Genomic DNA, 20,238 nt, shown 5'->3' with positions numbered 1-20,238 from the left:
GACAAAAAGAAAAAAAAGGAACTAAAGTTGTACTTTTTTAGAGATGACGATACTTGGGAAATTGAGATGACAAATCAGCTAATATGGGTCAATAGATTTGGTAAATTAGGGAGTATGAGCAAGATCAAAAGAGAAGGTTTTTTTTGCTGTGGCTTCCGTTTTTAGCCTTTGAGGAGTCAATGTTTTCCTTTTTTTATATATATTTTATCTCTTTCCCTTCACTATAGCACATTTTTTTATACATTTAATTAAAATATAAAGTTTAAAAGTATGGAGAAGAATATGACTTTTATGGAAATTTTAACAAGGTGGCATTGTATAAGGAAGGACAAGTGTGTTTTTTTTCTTTAAGTTTTCCAATGCTTTTATTTAGTTTAAATGATGGTTAGAGATTAGAGCAGTGACACAATTCATGATTCGCCCTGTAATAAATCCTTCTTCCGTCATACTTAAATCATTTTTCAGGAGTCCGCCGTGGCTCTCAGACACCGGTGCATCTGGGTTTCCTTTAGCTTCCTTTGAAAGTTGCTTGCAAAAGCGCGCGGTTTATTAGCCAGCCCACTTAGCCCATCCAGATGTAGCCAGTCACTTGAGAAGTTCTCGTAAACTTTAAATCGGGCACATCGTCCATCGCACAGCTGAACCTTTCATATTTAAGTCCACGGACTGAATCCTGAACAATCTGGCCACATTTTTATTCCCAAATCCCCCCACCCCTCCCTCCCCACCACCTTTACCTGCTCCAGCGAGTGACAACATCCTTATGTCACAGTCAAAAAAACCCTCTCGTCTCAATTCTCTATGTCTTCTCTGCCTTATGTTATTACTCTTTTTTTAAAAGGTTGGAATGAAGGGAAGGGACGCTGGGCTTGGTTCCACACAATGAATTACCTCCAGATGTAATCCCCCCCCCTCCCCGCCCTTCGCCCTCAAATTAGTGGCTAGTAAAAATTAGGTCTAAATTAGCGGAGGTGTGGAGAATAGAGAGTTGAAATTTCAATTTAATGAGTTTATTATTCTTCGCAGGAACACCGTTTTCCCGAATTCATTTGACTGCTTTTTTTAAAGGTGTAATTGGTGTCTTGTTGAAGGCTGTTTTTTGGATGAATGGACTGGCGCCTTGTCAGCAGTAAGTCAGAAGTCAGTCAGAGGAAGCTTCATTCCCAAACTCTTCCCATTATCTCTCTCCTGCTGGTGCTTTCCTGTCAATCTTGTTTTTCTCAAGTGTTTGGTCGCTTAAGAATTCAGTGTGAGGTGGTTTTTGTGAAATTATTAATTAACAAGACATTCATATTTAAATGTCTTTATCCGTTTTTTTTTTTTATTGAATTGTTATTGGTGTAATATTTGAGTGTTGAATTTTCTGTCATATAACCGTTTTATGTCAATGAAAATGATAGAGAACGGTTACATGACATAAAAAGGGCAGAAGCCTCTTGATTTTTCTGGGGCCCTGGTAGTTGAGAGTCATAGTACTGTAGAAGTGTCAGCACCAATAAGTAGCTCACATGGTTCAATTAACCAGGATTTGTGTATTTGATTTCCTACATTTGAGTATCCTACGCACTGTCTAGAAGATTCTATTGCTCCTTTTTGTGGTTTGACGGTTGACGTAAAACCGTGGTATAAAACTTGCGGCCCTTGAAAATATATTTTGATGTCTACGTTGTTATAAGTGCGGGACGAGCAAGAGACTCCATCTTTGTACACTATCAGATGGTTGAGGAATGAAAATCCTCACGTCAAATGTTGGATTTGTATAGTTATTGGTTCTATAGTTAAGATGGTTATAAGGTATGAGATGTCTGAACCACCAAGATTTCTTCAGAGGAGCTTCTATTTCTAGCTGAGCTGTTATAACAAACTCTGATCACATGTGCTTCATAAAGATACTTTCTTCAGCCTTTGCTCGAAAATACAAGGAGGATTTTCGCTTCCGACACCATCCAGGTCGTCTCCGCGTCGATTTTCAGTCTGCACCCATGTTTGTAATCAACACGTCCCTCACAATCTGACGCTCAAATGTTCTTCTGCAACTCTTTCTTCTAATCGGATCTGCTTGTAGAAGCGAGAGTCTAGGCTGAGAGAGAGATTCCTCAGCGCCGTCTGTGATTGGAGCCTCGCTGTATTTGACTCTGATCTAGCAGGAAAAAAGAGGGAAGTAGGATGCCGAGCGTTTTCTTTTCATCTAAATCCCGGTGAACAGGTAAACTGCTGTGAGCTGCACTTGCTTGGCCAAGTCCTCCCGTCTCAGCTTTGATTCTCGCGACTCGTTTAATTCCAACACGCCTTTTGAAGAAAAGCTTTTGTGTGGCCGAGGGAGGGATGAGAGAAGAGGCCAATTTAACCTGGAGTGGCCGTTCTGCCAGCTCCTTCGCTTCAAGAGCCGCTGCGAACCGTCAGAGTTCTGTCGCTAGAATCTGATTTTTATTCTCCGCCGTAATGTATACTTTAATTCCCGTTCTGTACGCCGTCAGGAACAGAGGCATATCCAGATGTTGCTTGGATGAGCTTTTGTCAGTTCTTGGTCCAGGCTCTATTCACAACTGAAGCATCATGTTGGGTCTTTGGACTTGTACACAAACAAGAATTTCATAGTGAAAATTAAATCAATAAATATAACCAGATAAGCATGGACACAATGCATATCACTGCCAAGGAGATATGTGCTTGAGGTGGAATTATTTTTAATTTATTTTCGTACATACAGATGAAACTATGGACCCCTTTCTCCTCCTCTTTTTTCTCTTCTGGATATGACGCCTCAGAAATACATATTGCTATTGTGGATTAATTCATCTGTTTCAGTTTCATATTTGCCAGCAGATGTGATACTACCAAACAAAAATCTGAAAACTAGATGTTTTTAGAAAAAACTATAAGAGGTTTTAAATAAAATAATTTAAATTTAAAATGAAGATACTATGCTTTGGAAAACCGAAAAAGAAAGATAAAAAAAGTGGAATTGAAACCTTAAACCAGAAAGGTTTCACTTCTTAATCTAGTTTAATGTTCTATAACACCACCTTTAATACATCCTCTTATTTCCCATTATCCACTACCTGCTAATAACTACTTCCTCAAAAATCTATTTTCATATTTTAATATTTTGGCAAATGTTTGTGTTGTTTTGCTTATGACCAGACGAGAGGTAGATAAACATGGTGGAGGCGAAGCATCAGTTCAAGTCTGAAAGATTAAACACAACTAGCACCTGTGAAGAGGAAATAAAGTGATGAATAGAAGACGGAGTAGAAATCAGTGGGAAGAGACAAAGAAAGGCGTCTGAGCACTCCACATCTCATCGGCGCCACCTCCCTCGCCATTGAGAGCCAAATGAAGTGATTCCGTCTGAAATATGCGGAGCAGCTCCTGACAACTCTCACGCAAGCATAACAAATATTTCTCAAGAGCCAAACACACTCACTTGTGCCTCTTCCTAAAAACGGCCCAAAAGCGTCTCGACGGGTCACCGCGGCGCTTTGGGTCACATGATCGTGTCCGGAGAGGAGAGTCTGTTAAGACGGTGATTATATAAGTGCTCCAGTGGCGTTTTTTTAATTTGCTGTATCCATGGCAACCTCCCGACCCCCCGCTCCAAATGAAATGCCTATTAAGTGGCCGATAATGACGGCGCCCAAATATATTTGCATATGCAGGAATAAAGAGCCGTGATGAAGAGAGGCTCCGCCGTGAAGAGATATTTTAGGAAAACATTATCTCTATTGAGAGCGTCGATGAGAGGACTTTAGGAGCAGATTAAAAAAGGATAAAAAGGTTTAATTGGTTTAATGTCAGAGAGGTTTGAAAAAGAAATCATATTGAAATAAAATATTTTTGATGAGGAGGTTAATGACATTTAAATGTTTTTTTGTATTAACTCTGTCTGGAATATTGAAATGTTTTACTCAATTAAAAGATAAATAGTGAATTAACACTGTTTATAATATAATAATTAAATAAAAACTATTTAAAACCTAGATCTTAAATACATTTGACACATGAAAATAAGATATTTATTTAAAACCATATCTTTATTTGTCTGAATTATTCTGCTGCAAAAGATACAATGGTCACAATGGTTACAACATTATTGTATTATTAAATAAATAATACAATGCTTATAAATTCTTTTTGGATCATTATATTAAATATTATTGATTTTAAATAGTCTCTTTTCCTTATTAAGTGAGAATGAAGAAAATATGAAAAAGGAAAAGAATATGTTTTAGAAATTAGTGCAGCTCTTGAAATGAAAACTACAAAAGGTTTTCAATGATGGGCAAGTCATATGATACAATATAAAATAAAATGGTGAAAAAGACAAAAAAGAAAAAAACATTTGGACAATCGTTGCAAATCCAAACTCTAAGAGTTGAGAACACTGAGAGGTGCGTCACGCTGGCTTAAGCTGGAAATGAATAGTTAGCTCGATTATGTGCACGTCAACTGGGAAACAAGAGCGGTGCTGGGAGATGAGTGGCATTGTCAGGACGCCCCCCCCCTCTACCCAGCCTCACACACACACCCCCTCCCTTGTGACATTGCTGCTTCCAGTGTTGGTAACCAGCTGCTGCCACCGTCACTACAGACGCTGGTGGGTCTGTTTGTCTCTGTTAACCTTGGCGGCGCTAGAGGAGGATCAACACCTGAAGGGAGGGGGTTCAGAGGGGGCTCAAACAATGCCCACTGAAGTCGTGTCAGACTTTCTCAGGCCTCCAGTTTGTCTTCTCCAGCCAGTGTGTTTATTAAAAAGCAGCCTGGGAGCGACGACTATGCAAAGGTTGCAATTAAGAGCTTCGGTTTCTCTCCTGCTGGCTGTGCGGAGACGTTGGGGTGTGATGGTGACCTCACACCGCCGCAGAGATGATGTGCCATCGTGAAGTTCAATCGGTGTTTACTCGCCCGGGTTGAGCGCTGTACTGGTAAATAACTGTAAAACATGTCGTCTGGCTGGCAGTCTTTTTTTGTGGCATCGTACAAGTGGTTACACATGATTCTACTACGAGTTAATGTAGTCGTTATGTGATTATATTTAGGAGAGCAGTGTTACAAGCTTCCTACAGTCTTTTCTTCAGGAGTCATTTGAAATAAACATGTAATTTCTTAGGTAGAGTAAGAAATTCGTTTGAGGTAAAATTTTGATTTTTTTTTTTTTATCAAAAGGTAATTTTTCAGGCTAATAGGTTTTTAAAAAACTGACTGTGCTGCTTCCACCTCTAAAATGGCATTAATTTAACTCTAAAAGGCAGAAGGCAATGAATCAATTGAAACAGGGAATGGTTTTTAATTTCATCTTTTAATTACAGTTTGTGTTTTATTCTGTGTTGTCCGGCCAGTCTCACAAGTGCTGTGATAGCTAAGGACCTAAAGCATACAGCTCTAAGCTGCTTTTTTTTTCTTCTGGTAGGCAATGTTCATTATTGTATTTTAATTTCTACACATGGGTGGGTGATAAGATCAAATCATCTGGATTTACATGGATACACATAAATAATGGATGCTACTCTGAGTACATATATGATGTGACTACATGAATATAGATGACTGTAGCGGCGACGAGCTAGTCAATAAAAGATGCTGTCTTCATGTATGTACACAATACAAAGAGAGAACGATTCTCCGTTTGCTAATAATGCCGACGGTTCGGGAGAGTAACCATTGAAGCCAGTTAGGACGGGTCACATCTTGTTATGTTAATCTTAGTGAGTTGCCTAACGTAACCTTAATAACGTAACGTAACGATTAATATATGATTTCATAACGTTTTGTCAGCAGCTATAACAACCTGTATTTCCTCAATGGGGTAAGAATAAAGGCATATCTTATTTAAGGAGGAGAGCACGGTGCAGACCCAGGACACAGCGAATACATTATGTCTGCGTCGACCTGGGAGCACCTTATTAAAGTCCGGGCTTTCTTTGACGGCTGATGTTTCTTCTATGCAGATGATGTGTTTGGACTGTTGCTGACGTGATGATCCGTTGACGGGTCGGCAGCAAACCATCGTAATGAGATTGAATCTAATCTGGTCGTGGTTGATGAGATGTGAGGTTGATGAAGACGGGTGATTACAATGATGATTTTGTGTTCCACGACGACGTGAGTGGGTGATTATATTGAGTGAAGCCCTTTTCATTCATATGGAGATGGTTTTTTTATGCTGGATATATGGAGGGTGAAACTTAAAATACAGTTGGAGCTACAGGCCAAATCAAATATGTATTTGACAGTTATTTGTTCAACAATAAATGTATTATAAATGTTTATTCTGTAGCATACTTGGCTCCTTGTTTTGCTCTGATATGAGGTCCCACTGTCAGAAGATAAAGCTCTCCATTTACTGGTCCATCGATGATCCTCCTGACATCTATGGTCAACTTTGTGACTCGAAGATCATGTATACAAGTTTTTACAGTCGTTCAGGAGAGACTCAAAGAAGAACCACTTATCCTCCATATGGAGAGAAGCCAGTTGAGGTGACTCACATTTTTAGGATAACCCATGCACCCCTTCCTCTGGAGGTCTTTCTGTTATTTTCAAATAGGGGGGAGACCTCGGGGCAGACCCATGACACTAGGATAGCTTATGTCTCCTGTTTGACTTGGGAAAACCTCAGTGTTCTCTTAAAGGAGGTGAAATAGTCTTCTGGGGAGAGTCAAGTCCAGATGTCTTTGCTCCGACTGCTGCCCCCGCGACCTAACCTCGGATGAGTGGATGGATTGATGGCTTAGGTGTCATAGAATAAATTATTTTTTCTCACCACAGATACTCCCTCAAAATACAAGCTGTTATTTATGCATATTTGTTTTTTTGTTGTTGACATTTTTGGTATTCTTTATTGGTATAATCCTAATACTCTCAGGTGAAAACACTGTGATCTAGTGGAGGGAGGCTGTCACTTCACAGGATGTCTACCTGCTGTTAGGATGGGTTAGGATGTAAAGTTTATAGCTCTGATATTGTTTCTGTGTTATAATTTAAAAATGTGGTAGTTGAGTTTGAAGTTTTGATTGTGTGGGCATTTTGACAAGATGATAGTGTTGCTGCAAAATAAGTCTTGATGTCTTGAATGATGACTTTAAAGGGTGAGTGATACCATCCTGAGCGTTCATGTCCTTTATTTGGATGACGGGATTCGACCCCGTTCACCTGAGGAAGTGAGTCCTCGTAAACAGCATGTTGGTGCTTCCTCGTGTGCACGTGCAGGTGCCTATCTGAGATGATCAGCCCCGTCAGCAGCTCTTCACTGAATTCTTCTGCTCGATTGACTCGCTTCTGTCGACGCAGCTCAAAGTTTAAAAAAAAAAAAAAGTCTCGACTACCGAGTGTCCCGGCGAGCTGGTGGCAGATGGACCATCTCTCTGCATCTGCCGCCAGCAGACTTGGGGGTCTTTGTGCCGGCTCTCGGGGGCAGACGCAGCCTTTTCTTCCTTCCAGTGGATTCCTGTCTGCTGGAGCGACGAGCAGAAACATCTGTGAAACGAGAGACAAAAGGGGGTTAACAAACATTTATGTTTGCCGTGGAGGGGGCGCTAAGAAAAACTCCATCATATTGTTGGAGTCCACTGGTGAGGCTTGATCTCTTCTGTAGTCCACTTGTGCAGACTCGGCTGAGGTCGGAGGATCTTTTAACCCTTCGTGGCTTCACATTTGGATGCGGGAACCCACAGCCCCTCCTCTGGTGTCACGTCACATTACTCTGTGCCACTGACGCCATGATTAATATTCAGATGATTTCTGTCTTTGTACGCATCCTTCGCTTCATGGAGTCATTGTAACTTTCAGGCTGTTGTTCAGACGACACGGTTAAACTTAATTAATTAATATTATTCCCAGTTTAGATTTTGTCTTTGACGTGATTATTACTCAACTGTACATTGTACAAATGAAACCACGGTAACTTACATGTGATAAAAGACGATGTGACAAACATTACATTATCCATGTTTTTCATTGAAATAATGAAAATATTATTGTGATAACTGACTTCTTAACGCAGTTTGCACTAATTAAGCAATAAAATAAATAAACACTTTATTTAAATTATGGAATTTTTATATTTATATTAAAAAAGTTATTATTATTATTTTATTTATTTTTTACTATAGAATGAACAAGTATTTACGTGATCATGAAGTGTTTTTTATTATTATAATATATAGTATTAGTTTATCCTCGGATGATCAAGTCATTCATGTTTTTTTTATTTAAAATTCATTTTAGATTCACATACATATGCACCTGTTTTATTTATTTTTTAACGTCTTGAACAATGTATATGCTGTGTGTATATTCAGAATACATTTATTTTGTAGTTAAATAAGTTTCTATTTATGTAAAGAGGACGAGAAAAGATTCAGATCATATTTACATCTTCCACACGTCTGAAGATGAAATGATTCCAGGTCAGAACACTGAGTTCCCTCTTCGTGAAGATGATCTAGTCACTAAGTTTATATCATTTTATGTTATGCTTGAGAGACATTGTTGACGATGATAAATCCGGGTGCGACGCTTCAACTGGTTCTATGATCTTAAATATAAAACGGTGAATAGTGGGCGTCGGTTCAGGTTTTCTCCATAACGATCAAATTTAAAAAGTGAAAAAGAAAGTTTGTGTTTTTGACAAATATTAGCTAATATTTTTCAAAAGCATCCGATATGAACCCCCAAACCCCCCCTCCCCTGTTGGATTCCTCTACAAAACGCCTCCTCTGACAGCCCCCTTTTTTTCTCTCTCTCTCCTCCACGCCACCGCACACACTTTCTACACACACTGCCAACTCTCGCCACCCTCCTCCCCTCTCGAACAGCCCCCTCTGCCTCCCCCCTCTCCCCCTCCACCCCACCGATCAAGCCTCTGGTTTTTGTGTACTATTGGTCCTCGGGCGTCAAAACAATCCAGCGGGGGCTGCTGACGGGTTTTAATTAGGCGGCGCTGCAACTGTCTCTCAGACGGGACCGGGCGGAGGTCGCGGCGGTGAAACACAAATACTCGTAAACTACTTTTTCTTTTGGTACCTTTTCTTCCTCCGCGTCTTTTTTCGCTTCTTCTGAGAGTACTTCTTCAAATGCCCGTGGCCGCGGAGCGACGGAGTGGATCTGCGGTGGTTCTCGAGGTAGGTGCGTCTCTAATGGTTGTGAAGGGCTTCACCTCCTTCTGCACGCGCACTCCAGCCGGATAAAAGATCCACATACCTCTCGTGGTCCGGTCGCCTCCTCGCGAGTGTGCTGTGGAGCTGCCCCGACGAGTGTGTGTGCGCGCGCGCGTGTGTGTGTGTGTGTGTGAGAGAGAGAGGGAGGCGAAGTGTGTTTTCGCCCCGCAGAGAAAAGCGGTGAGAGAGCGCGCAGGGAAGTGCGACTTTTAGAACGGAGGAGAGCCTGCGCGTGCGTGCGTGCGTGTGCGAGAGAGAGAGGGTGTGTGTGCCAATCGAACATCATTCGTAATAATTAAAAAAAATAGTCTTAAACACCACGAACTTAGTTAGTGTCGTAGTTTCGTTTCTGAATTCACACGAGTTTTGGAGCAGGAGATTTTAGGGCTCACACACACACACACACACACACACACACACGCTTTAAATACAACTTGTGAAAAAGTTGAACAACATTTGCAAATTGTAAAATGTACTTTTTCTGAGGGCGCACGACACTGTCGTCCACTTGTTACTGCTCACCGTGCGGCTCCAGCAGAGGGGGAGCCGACGAGCTGTCAACGCGAAGTGGGGTCCCCTCTCACACACACACGCGCGCCAGACACACACACTCTGATCCAGGGAGTAGAAAAAGTAAAATAAGTAATAACCGTCATCATGTAATTGTCAATAAAAAAAAAATCTAAATTGTCATTACAACCTTTTATACGCACACTTTATAGTGCAAGCGTAATTACAATCATATTGTTGTGTAATTGTAATGAAACCCATCATGTTTTTTTAACTCTTAAAATAATTGTGAGAATTACCCAAAATCCAATTAAATGTTTCCCAATTTTCACACGCGCTTAAAACTCTTTCTCAGTTTCCAACTTTCTTTTCACGCCCGGGCGAAATGTCACACATGTGTTAGTGCACAAATATTGCGCTCGTTTCAAACTCACTTTTGAGAGTTTTCTATTTATCTGTATGTCCGACTGGTGCTGGTGTGTGTGTGTGAGGGGGGGTGGAGGGGGTCCCGGGTCGGTAATTGTCCCGGTGACAAGTGAAAATGATAGAATAATTGTCACCAGAGAGCTTTTCTGCCTCTTTTTTTTTAAACGGGGGGCGAAGGGTGACTTAGGTATGCATGAATGGCACGAGGTGGCGAGGGAGGAGGTGATGGAGGCGGGGGCTCCAGGGGCAGATGAGGGGGGGGTGGGGGGGGTGTAGCAGTGGCAAGAAAAAAAGAAAAGAAGGGTGGGGGGGGGGGCGGCTTGTTTATGATGCCGTCCCCCATAAACACGGCTGGAGTGATGACACAGATAGTGTTGCCTCTCCACGCGCTGACACCAGACCCTCTGCGGCGGCGGAAGCGGCGGTCCAGCTCACCTGCAGGTACTGAGAGAGAGAGAGTCAGCCGTCCATCCGTCAACTCCATCCCGCGTGCGTGTGTGTGTCGCTCGTGCTGGCGAACTTCTGTGGAGTGTGTGTGTGTGTGTGTGTGTGTGTGTGTGTGTGTGTGTGTGTGTGTGTCAATCACCCATCATTCAAAAATCGACGACTAATTATTGGAAGCTGACGAGTGATTTGTTTACTTAAATATTGATGAGTGGGTGAGGGGGGGGGGGGGGCACGGGGGGCGTGGGGCTCACTATTAACATTTCATAGAGCTTTGTGCAGGAATGCGAGGGGGGGGGGGTCTTCATAATTTAATACTCTAATGCATAATGAGCTGCGTGATTAGCTCGCACCCACCACTTTTTTTTTCTCCTCCCGAGTCTTCGTCTGGATTTATGTTCTTCCTAAAATAAAAATGTTTGCGCCAATTAAGCGGCTGTTTGTTTGCGCGCGCCGCTAATTGTGATGTAATTAAACGCGCGCGGTTAATGACGCGACCACCGTACACGCCGCTGCCTCATTTGCATGAGCTCCCACCTGCAGGTCCTCCTCTCCTTCGCCGCTCTGCTCTCTTCCTTTGTCTCAACTGTCATATCACTCCATTTCTCTAAATGACTGTAATTGCAATTCTTCCCGCGTAACATGAGATGTTTTACTTCTTTTTTTTTAAAACAAAAGCACTTTGGATTTGAAATAGTTAATAACTGCAAATACTCAAATGTCATCTTTATTTATTTTCAGTATTCTTAATTTATTTTTGATTGACTACAGTGCCCGCTAAACTGAATAACCATTGACTAATATTGTAATTATGAGTGTTATTTAATTTTAATCTAATGTCTAAACTAACATTTAAAATAATTTTCCAATACATCGTTTTTTTCCTCCAAAAGTGCTGCTGTCACACACACTTCCTAATAATGGAGCTCTTTTGTTTCATAACAGGTCAAGAGGCAATTACACACAAGAAGGTGATAAAAGGAAATTTGACGCGTCTCTGTCGATCGAAAGATTTTCTCCTATTTCAGCTGATATAAAAGATCAAAGATCTTAACTTTTAAATCCCTTAAATCTACCGACACACGTTGACCGGCACTTCCAGTCAAACAAACAAACTTTTTTGTCACATCATTTTGGGTGATTAAACTTAAAATAAAAAAAACATCCTCACAACTCGACGGCTCTGAGAAACCATCACGGTGTGTGTTTTTGTGATTCCAATTTGCCTCACACTCATCCGAGCAATTTTCATGGTTTCAGGCAACAGCTGTCGATCCGTTTTTCCACGTCTCTGGAAGCTTTTTTCACCTCTGATTACGTCTAAACACCTTCATCATCGGCAGAATTGAAAAAAAAATGATCAATTAAGTTTGAAAATTCTGGTTATGTAGTTTTTGGACATATCTAGAGATGCAGAGATCAGCAGTTTTCGGGCGATTGGGTGTGTTTCTTTGTCTGCTTCTGAAGCTCAACATGGATATTAGGATGGAGAACTTAAATATTTAGTTAAAGGATCAAGCAATATATCTGAAGGATACATTCTGCTGAGATTGTCACGGCTGGCTCTTCATATCATCTCACTGCAGTTCACCGGCTCAGGGTTTTAACCGTTTTAACATGTCGATTGTTCTACTTTGTCAGAAAAGATAAATATTAACTAATCTCGCATGACAAAAACACACTTTACATTTTCTTTTTTTTTACGGATTTAAGCTAAACACATTTTAACAAATATCTTTTTAATCAAAACAAAATTATAAAATACATTTTGGTTCAAGAAATTCTTTTTAATGGATTCTTTATAGCAAAAAAAAAAAAGAACATGAATGATTTTTTTTTTCTGCGTCCGTCTTTGTTTTCGGTAATATTTCTTCTCTCTTGAAAGAGGCGATGATGTCGCGGTGCCGTCCTGCTGCTCCACGTCTAATTGGTTACATAAATCTCCTCTGCGATTGAGCATTGTCGAGCGCCATCTTCACCCTTATTTACCAATTCATTAAGATCTGCGGTCGCGGGGCTGCTGGGAGGGAATGACGACATCAATCAGCGGCGCCGACATAATGGCCCTAATCACGCAGGAATAACTGGAAACGTCACAGTGAGATATGTCTCGACGCTCCTCGCGCCCATCCAACGGATCCGGAGAGCAGGACGTCCTCGGCGCAGTAATTATCTCCTCAGAGTTCTCCCGACGAGCCGCTCTCACCAGCTCCCGTCCGAGAACTTCCAGCAGCTTTATAAAGAGTCGCCAGTCGCCTCCTCTGCTGAAGATGATTGGACGAGACGTGCAGGCCTCCCCCCTCTTTATAGGTCAATTAGCCCTGATTAGGTGGGTTGAGTTAATTAATGCAATTGGCAAATATGCAGATGAGGGGTGGGCTGTCGGTGCTCACGCGCCGAACAGCTGCTGAAGTGAGGCTGGCACAGCAGCCTCGCTCGTCTGGCTTTCTATTTTTAGTTCAAACAGCTGAACAAGTTTCCTCGTGGAAAGTTCATCGATAAGAGTCGCACAAGAGACGTAGGTGTTCTCAGGTGATTGTTGTGTTTGGGATTCTTTTCAAGTTGTTTTCGGTCGCTCCGGGATCCTACCCTGGTTAGCCCTGAAGTTCACGTATAGATCTTTAGGCTTCCTGTTTCTTCCTTCGCGGTGCTCTTATGCTGACGGAAGAGCTGCTGATTCTTCACCGGCTCCTGCTGATCCCGTCAGCTGACGCCAACGTTTCTGGGTGAAGGAGTCTCAGTGCTTACCACAGCTTCTCCAGTGACGTTACTTAGGTGGACCATCACTCATCTGGGGCATAAACCATATCGTCGTCGTCATCCTGGTGGGGTCGCCGCTCCTAGATCCATCCTTTCAGTCCCCACGACACGACCCTTGCGCTGCAGTGCCGACATCCCACCCACTGGAGTTTGCTGCAGGTTCTGACGCCACGCTTTGAAAATGCTCACACACTCTTCCAAAATTGATAAACGTCTATTTGTGTGTTTGTGAATAACACTGGTGTGAAAACGGAAAGATTAAATTCCCCCCATTCAGCGTTATTGGATCGACAGCGTGGCGAACGTATAGTCCCCTTGTCGTTCAAATAAAACTGAATTTGTATTAACACGATATCGCGCTCAGGTTTCACCAGCGCAACGCTTACATTTGATTGAACACACACTTTTACACTCGCGCCGTCTCTTTGTCATTTCCCTCCATTCACTGGCGCAGTCAAATAGTCTCCCACTTTTATCTACCGCTGCCTCATCTGCTCGTTGTAAATAGAAGCGAATTAAGTTCTCCAACCTTCTCCAACGTTTCCGATCACAGAATTTATTGAAGAAGAATTGAGGTTTTCTCCAGTCGGACGCCAGATAACCACATTTGATTCTGTTGCTTTGAATAATCCCCACAAAAAAGTCCATTATTCTTTTCACAGAGCCCACTCCTGATTTTGTAAATATGATTTCTGCCCCCCCTCCGATCCCGCCGAAGCAATCTGAAGCGCTTTTGAATTCCTCTATCTGAGAGCATTAACATACACAGGTTCATGAGAAATAGTCATTAATGCGCTTTCATGGCGGCTCTTTAGTGCCCGGAAAGGAAGCCTTTAATTCTCGGGCGCCGCTGCCGGCTGCTAATCCAGCTCGCCGACGCTGGTGTCGGGACAGAAGACTCACCTGAAAATGAGCACAAACATCAAAATGACAATCAGAGATTATATTTTTAGAGGAATCCTGAATCTGTGCTCTGTCTGTGAAGCCATGAACATGAAAGAATGTTCCGTCAGTGAGACCGGACGGACTTTAGGGAGGCTGGTGTTTACCCTTTTGCCCAACAGACCATGGGTGTAGAGGATTTAATCAAACCTGGACCCTCCCTCCACAGGCCAGGGTTAATCCCTTCATTGTACACTTTTTCTCTACTTTTATTTTTTCTTTTTGTTTTCTGGCGTCATTTGATATCGTGCCATTTCGTTATCGTCTCTCTATCCAGATTGTGTTGGTCTATAAGTGTCTAAACAAAAGTACACCGTTTTTAACACCCGCAACGTATCGTATCGTTGTTTATCACATTAAATACATGCTTGTGACCACTTGGGGGCGACATTGCATTCTTTACGAATGACAAAACTTAAAATTCGGCATGTTTTTAGTAGCTGACGAAGTGGAAATGATTAAAAGTTGAGTGAAAATAGGGGTTTTGTGGTACGAAATTTGGGAAATAAAAGAAAATTCAAATGCGCATGGAAAAAAAACGGATACAAAAACGCTAAATGGCGTTTTGAGTTAGGTGGTTTTGACCCTCTAGCCTACCGTAGTGCACACAAATAAAGGAAGACAGGGAACTAGCGTAATATGAATCAAACAAAATTGTCCATGTTGAGAAACTGTAACAAACAAAACCAAAAATCTAACCAAGAGGTTTTGTCTCAAAGCTAAGCAAGTACTGGAGAGGCTTGGATTGTCTTGGTGTAATTGCAAGAAAACGTTTTTTTTTTTTTTTTAGTTTTCATCTGCGATTGGTGATTTGATTTTAGTGTTTCCCATTTTTTATATTCATATTTTTATTACTCTGTGGATTAGATACACCTCAGCTTGAACATATAAATGAATGACAATCTCAACCTCTACAACCTTTCAACAATCTTTGACCCCCAACTGCGAAAAGTTTTCCGACACGACCCTCAGGAGCAACTTCCCATCGTGACTCCGATGATTTCCAGGAAGGAGAGAAGCGTCACTGCTCTAACAAAAGCACGTAGAAATAATCCGACTCTCCGAAATGAGGAACGTTCCACTGTGCACTCTGCCAAACAATTCATTATTAGCAAAACGCATCGTTAGCTTCTGTGAATTAGCCGTGGTATCATTTTGACCCCGGCGTCAGAAGAGCTGATGTGTAAGCTCTCCCTAAAATATATTTCCAATCTGATAATCATTTAAAATGCACGGCAGCATTTTTGTCGGCACACACGTGGCATTTTGATTTATTAAGCAATCTGAAGTGTGGGATGACAAGCCCTCGCCCTTGCTCACATACTTCTTTATTTGCACAGAAACTTACAGCAATGATGAATTAATTTCACTCATGCACACAATCTGTGATTATTTTAAACGATGAGGGAGCGTGAAGAGCCGACCGACTGTGAAATGTCATTCCTGCTATTATTATACTTTCTTGTTTTGATCTGGCAGGCCCCCCGATTTTCACCTGGCAGACGTTGAGACCTTTGTCTTTAGAGGAAAAATTAAATCCAAATAATAACATAAAATAATTGGAAAATAAAAATATTAAACAATTATTGCATCAAAAGAGAATTTGAAATAAAATTGGAATCAAATCAGGAACATGACAACATTGAGTTAATTGTCACGTTATATACTTTTTTTCATGAATATCTATTTTAATATTAAGAGGTAAATAAGATAAAGGCATAAACTAAATATACTCTGAATGTTTTTTGAGTTGAAAACATTTATTTTGTAAATCTATTATTTTGTTGTTATGGCAGAATGATTCATCAGTATGTAAAATATAATACATCATAAATTAAATGTTTTTTTAAATCAATTTATTTATTATGCTGTTTCACATAGTAGGTGAACATTTTATAATATACATTTTAACCATACAAAATGTAAGTTAATGAACAAGACCCAGATTTCTTAAGATGATCCTACTTTTGACACAATTTATAGTGTTGATGTGAGATTGGATGAGATTCTTGAAGAGTTCGTTATTTTTAATGCATTTTTTTTATTTCAATCTCTAATCGTCCTGTCAAATACTGTCAAGTCAACAGCTGACCTTTGACCCCACACTATCGAACTATACTGTAGCTATAAATTGCTCTTGTTTAGAATTTGGAGGAGCTGCTGCTTATGATGGAAGTGGTTTGAGCGTGAGAACATGGATTTGATGTTGTGTGTGTTTAGGTGTGTGTCCTCCAGACAGCTGTGTGTTGTCAGCAGATGGATGGCCATGTCAGTGTGTGTGTTTACTGCACATGATGGAGCGGCAGACAGGACAGGTAATGAGGCCACATTAGTGCTTCTAGAGCTCCAAACAAAGATGGAAGAGTCTTCACCCTCGACACGTGCGTGCGTGTGTGTGTGTGTGTGTGTGTGTGTGTGTGTGTCCTGGCATGATTGTCGCTTTGAAGATGAAAGAAAGATTTTTACAATTACCCAGTGAAGTGTGCCTTGGATCATTGTGTGAAGTTATGCGTGCCTCACTCACACAGCAGTAACCCCCCGGAACATACACCAGATCCTTCCGACCCAGTTGGTCCAGGGCGGACTGGTGCCCCCTCCGGGTGGTGACACACACATGTACTGTACACACACTTGTGGGGTCACACTCTCTCTTGCCCTCGGGTGCTCAGTAGTGACACCACCAGTCCATACAGTAGTGAGATTGTGTGTGTTCATATGTCCTTTTGTGTGTGTCATTGTTCTTGTGATTCTCTCTGATCATTTGTTTGTCAGTGTTTGTGTTGCTTTTGTTTCTCTGTTTGTGTGTTATTGTGTGTCTGTGCCTTTACTTGCAAAGTGTGTGTGTTTATGTGCATTAGTGCTAAACATTTTATGCAACAGTTCATGTTGCTTTCTTCGCGTTCATGTCACATGTTTGTATGTCAGTGTGTGTGTGTGTGTGTCCATATTGCTATCTAGTGTTTCTAATTGACACTTTAATTGGCAGATGTGAGCGTCGACTTTAGATGGCTAATTAATTTATCTCAGCGCTGTCATCGAGGTTAAAGCCTTTATCTGATAGCTGCACACACACACACACACACACACACACACACACACACACACACACACACTGCATACATCACCAGTGCACACCTCGTAAGTGGGAGGAGGCTCGTTATCATATTCAAATGATTTCCCATTAATATTAATGTGATTGACTTGTTTCTTGATATTTATTCCTTTTCATTTATTTATCGTCGTCTGCTACTTTAATTTTTTATGAACGCCCGGTTGAGATTATAATCTAAAAATTGTATTTAAATTGTTGAATTGTTAAACATTTTAAGTAAAATCAGTGAATTAGTCGAGATTTAACTCCCATGTTCAGGCTCAATTAAAAAATAATTAAAATGGGAAAGGAAATTTAAAATAAAAAAATATCTATTGTTATTAGTTTAAAAAAATATTTTGGTCATTAGAAAAAAATTATTTTCTCAGACATTGTTTGTTAGACTTGGTTTCGTGGTGGTTCTGTAGGTCAGCTGGTCCATGCCTGTCCCGGGTCGGCGGTCCAATGGACCGGTCTCTGAGCAGAACACTGTTCTCTGCGGAGCGTCCATGTAAAATTGATGCCTCATTTGAATACATATTAGCAGGCTGGTCGCGGCCCGGACTACACCGAATTCATCACTGGATTGTGTGTCACATGGTGCCAGTCTCACCCCCTCCCTCCCTGCCCTCCTCCCCCGTCTTCCTCTCCTCTCTCCATCAGTGTGTGTGTGTTAAACAGGAGGCCTGTTTGCTCCTCTTATTTACTCGTGTCCTGGGCAGCTGCCTCCCCCCTTCATCTCTTCTCACCCACTTTCACCCACCTCCACCACAACGCTTCTCCATTTTCTCTCTCACCGCCCCCCCTCACCTCCCCCGACACCCCCCTCTTCTGTTTGTCCTCCTCCAACCCGTGTCCTGTTTTTCTGAAGTGTGGACTTTCTTCAACACCATCTACACACACACAGTCAAAAAGGTACAATTAAACACACCTTCATCAGGAGTGCTACACACTCGCACATCTATGATCGCAAAATAATTCACACTGTCGTGCTCACTCGAGGCACGTTTACACTCATGCTTACACTCACACACATAAATAAACCTTTAACAAAACATAGATCAAGATCCTGCTAATGAACACACACCCCACGATCACACAAACAAATTCTTTCCTAAACTACATAAACATTTGTGTTTAGCTCTTGCAAAGTGATTTAATTTGTGATTTTGTTGCTGTTTTGATGATTTAATGTATTTAAGAAACATATTGACTAAGAGGTACACCGTGTGTGTGTGTGTGTCAGGGTGTGTGTGTGTGTAACGTGGCAATAATGTGACATCATTTATTCTACTATTCAATTCGTAACAGTGAACGGTCGCAGCTCATTTCTTTTATTGCTCCTAATTTCTCTCCTCACTAAATGATGGTTCCTTCATCACGAGTCACTCTGGTTTATAGCCTCAGCTACGTGATCCTATTGCAAAAAAACAAGTCATCGTAAAAACCTACTTTCATTATTCATTATTTAGTTTCAACATTAATGGATCATATTTTTAATACATCTTTATATAGCCAGGTTTATGTGACTCCGCCCACTCTTCCCATTTAAAAAGATTTGTTAGCTTGTGTTTAAATATCTGAAAATATATTTTAGACTTAAACATTCAGGAGGTTCAATATTGATTATTAACGTTGTCTCTTTGTATCCCTTCATTTGCACAGTGAATGCATAATTGCACCCCTCCCCCCTGCCTCCCTCCTCTCCCCCTGCTCTCCTTTAAATGCTTTAATTTGCACAAAAGGGTGGGGGCGATAAAAAGAAATGTATAAGAGTAGCAAAATAAAGAGGGGAGGACCGGCGTGTGTTTGTGGAGGAGGGGGGGGGTGAGGAAGAAGAGCCCTAACTGGTGCCTCTTAATCACTTCTAGGTTTGAAATGATGATGATGATGATGCAGGAGTCGGCCGCGGAGACAATAAGCAACAGTTCAATGAGTCAAAATGGAATGAGCGCCCTGAGCGGCAGCCAATTAGAGGCTGGCAGTCGAGACGGCAGATCAAGTGCTGGTGACACCGGCAGTGGAGAAGTAAGCACAGTCGGGCTGCTGCATCTGCAACAACAGCAGGTAAGTTGTCGTCCTCCCCGTCTGTCTCTCGCGTCTGTCTCTCTCTCTCTCGGCTGCCTCGTCCGTGGCCGACTCTGTCTGCTCGTGGTTCTGCTCGTGGTTCTGCTGGGGGAGCTGCTGAAGTCACTCTTGTTGTTGCTTAGTTGTTGTTGTTTATGTGTGAGGCCACGTGTAGAGATGCGTGGTCACTACCAGCAGAGGGCCTCCTAGTCCACCAGCTCCAGACTCTGCACTTTTAATGTACTTTTCGTCGACTGTTCAGATTGTTGCTAACAAGAGAGGAATGTGACGGAGAGGTTTTAGGGACCGCGAGTGTAGGGGGGAGTTGTGAAAGTCAGGCGCCCGGCGGTGTAAAAGAGTCAAGTGCTGCCGGTGTCTCTTCACGCCGAATGATGGCTTTGACAGCTCGGAGAAAAGAGCAGTGGGTGGGGGGGGAGGTGAGGGTCGAGGGGTCGTGGGCGCAGGCTTTAGGGGGGTTTGAGGGTGTTTTCCATGTGTGCATGTGCAGCTGAAGCCCTGTGGTGAGTTGGTTCGGGTGAGTGAGGAGGTGCCCTGCAGCCCCCCCACTCTCTCTCTTTCTCTTTCTCCCGATCCTGGACCCCGTCGGTGGTCTCATTCACCAGGACTCCTCACTTTCAATTGGATCCTTGCTGCAGATCTGACCTGCAAAGTTTATTTTCCTCATACATCTGGTTAACGCAGACTCTTGTAATCAGAAGAAACCGTTTTTCTTTACATATTTTGTGTAGCTGGTGTCAGTTAAGGCTTCTGCAACATCAAGTAAAATACTGCTTACAATGTACAATTTAGTTGAAAAAAGACCAAACATAAAATCTATAT

The 20,238-nt window shown here is 41.8% G+C and overlaps 1 protein-coding gene across 1 annotated transcript in view; it reads left to right on the top strand.

The window, feature by feature from the left end:
• Positions 1 to 20,238, top strand: part of foxp2 (forkhead box P2) — a 112,993-nt gene that overhangs the window by 34,280 nt on the left and 58,475 nt on the right. The window contains exon 4 of the mRNA XM_087787772.1: positions 19,203 to 19,398. Within this exon, the coding sequence (XP_087643898.1) occupies positions 19,210 to 19,398 (189 nt within the window). The 5' untranslated portion in view covers positions 19,203 to 19,209. The remainder of the gene's footprint in view (positions 1 to 19,202; positions 19,399 to 20,238) is intronic.

Source organism: Callionymus lyra, chromosome 3, assembly GCF_982586985.1.
Source record: "Callionymus lyra chromosome 3, fCalLyr1.hap1.1, whole genome shotgun sequence".
In the NCBI taxonomy this organism is placed as follows: domain Eukaryota; kingdom Metazoa; phylum Chordata; class Actinopteri; order Syngnathiformes; family Callionymidae; genus Callionymus; species Callionymus lyra.
This window is presented reverse-complemented; position numbering and strand designations above follow the sequence as displayed.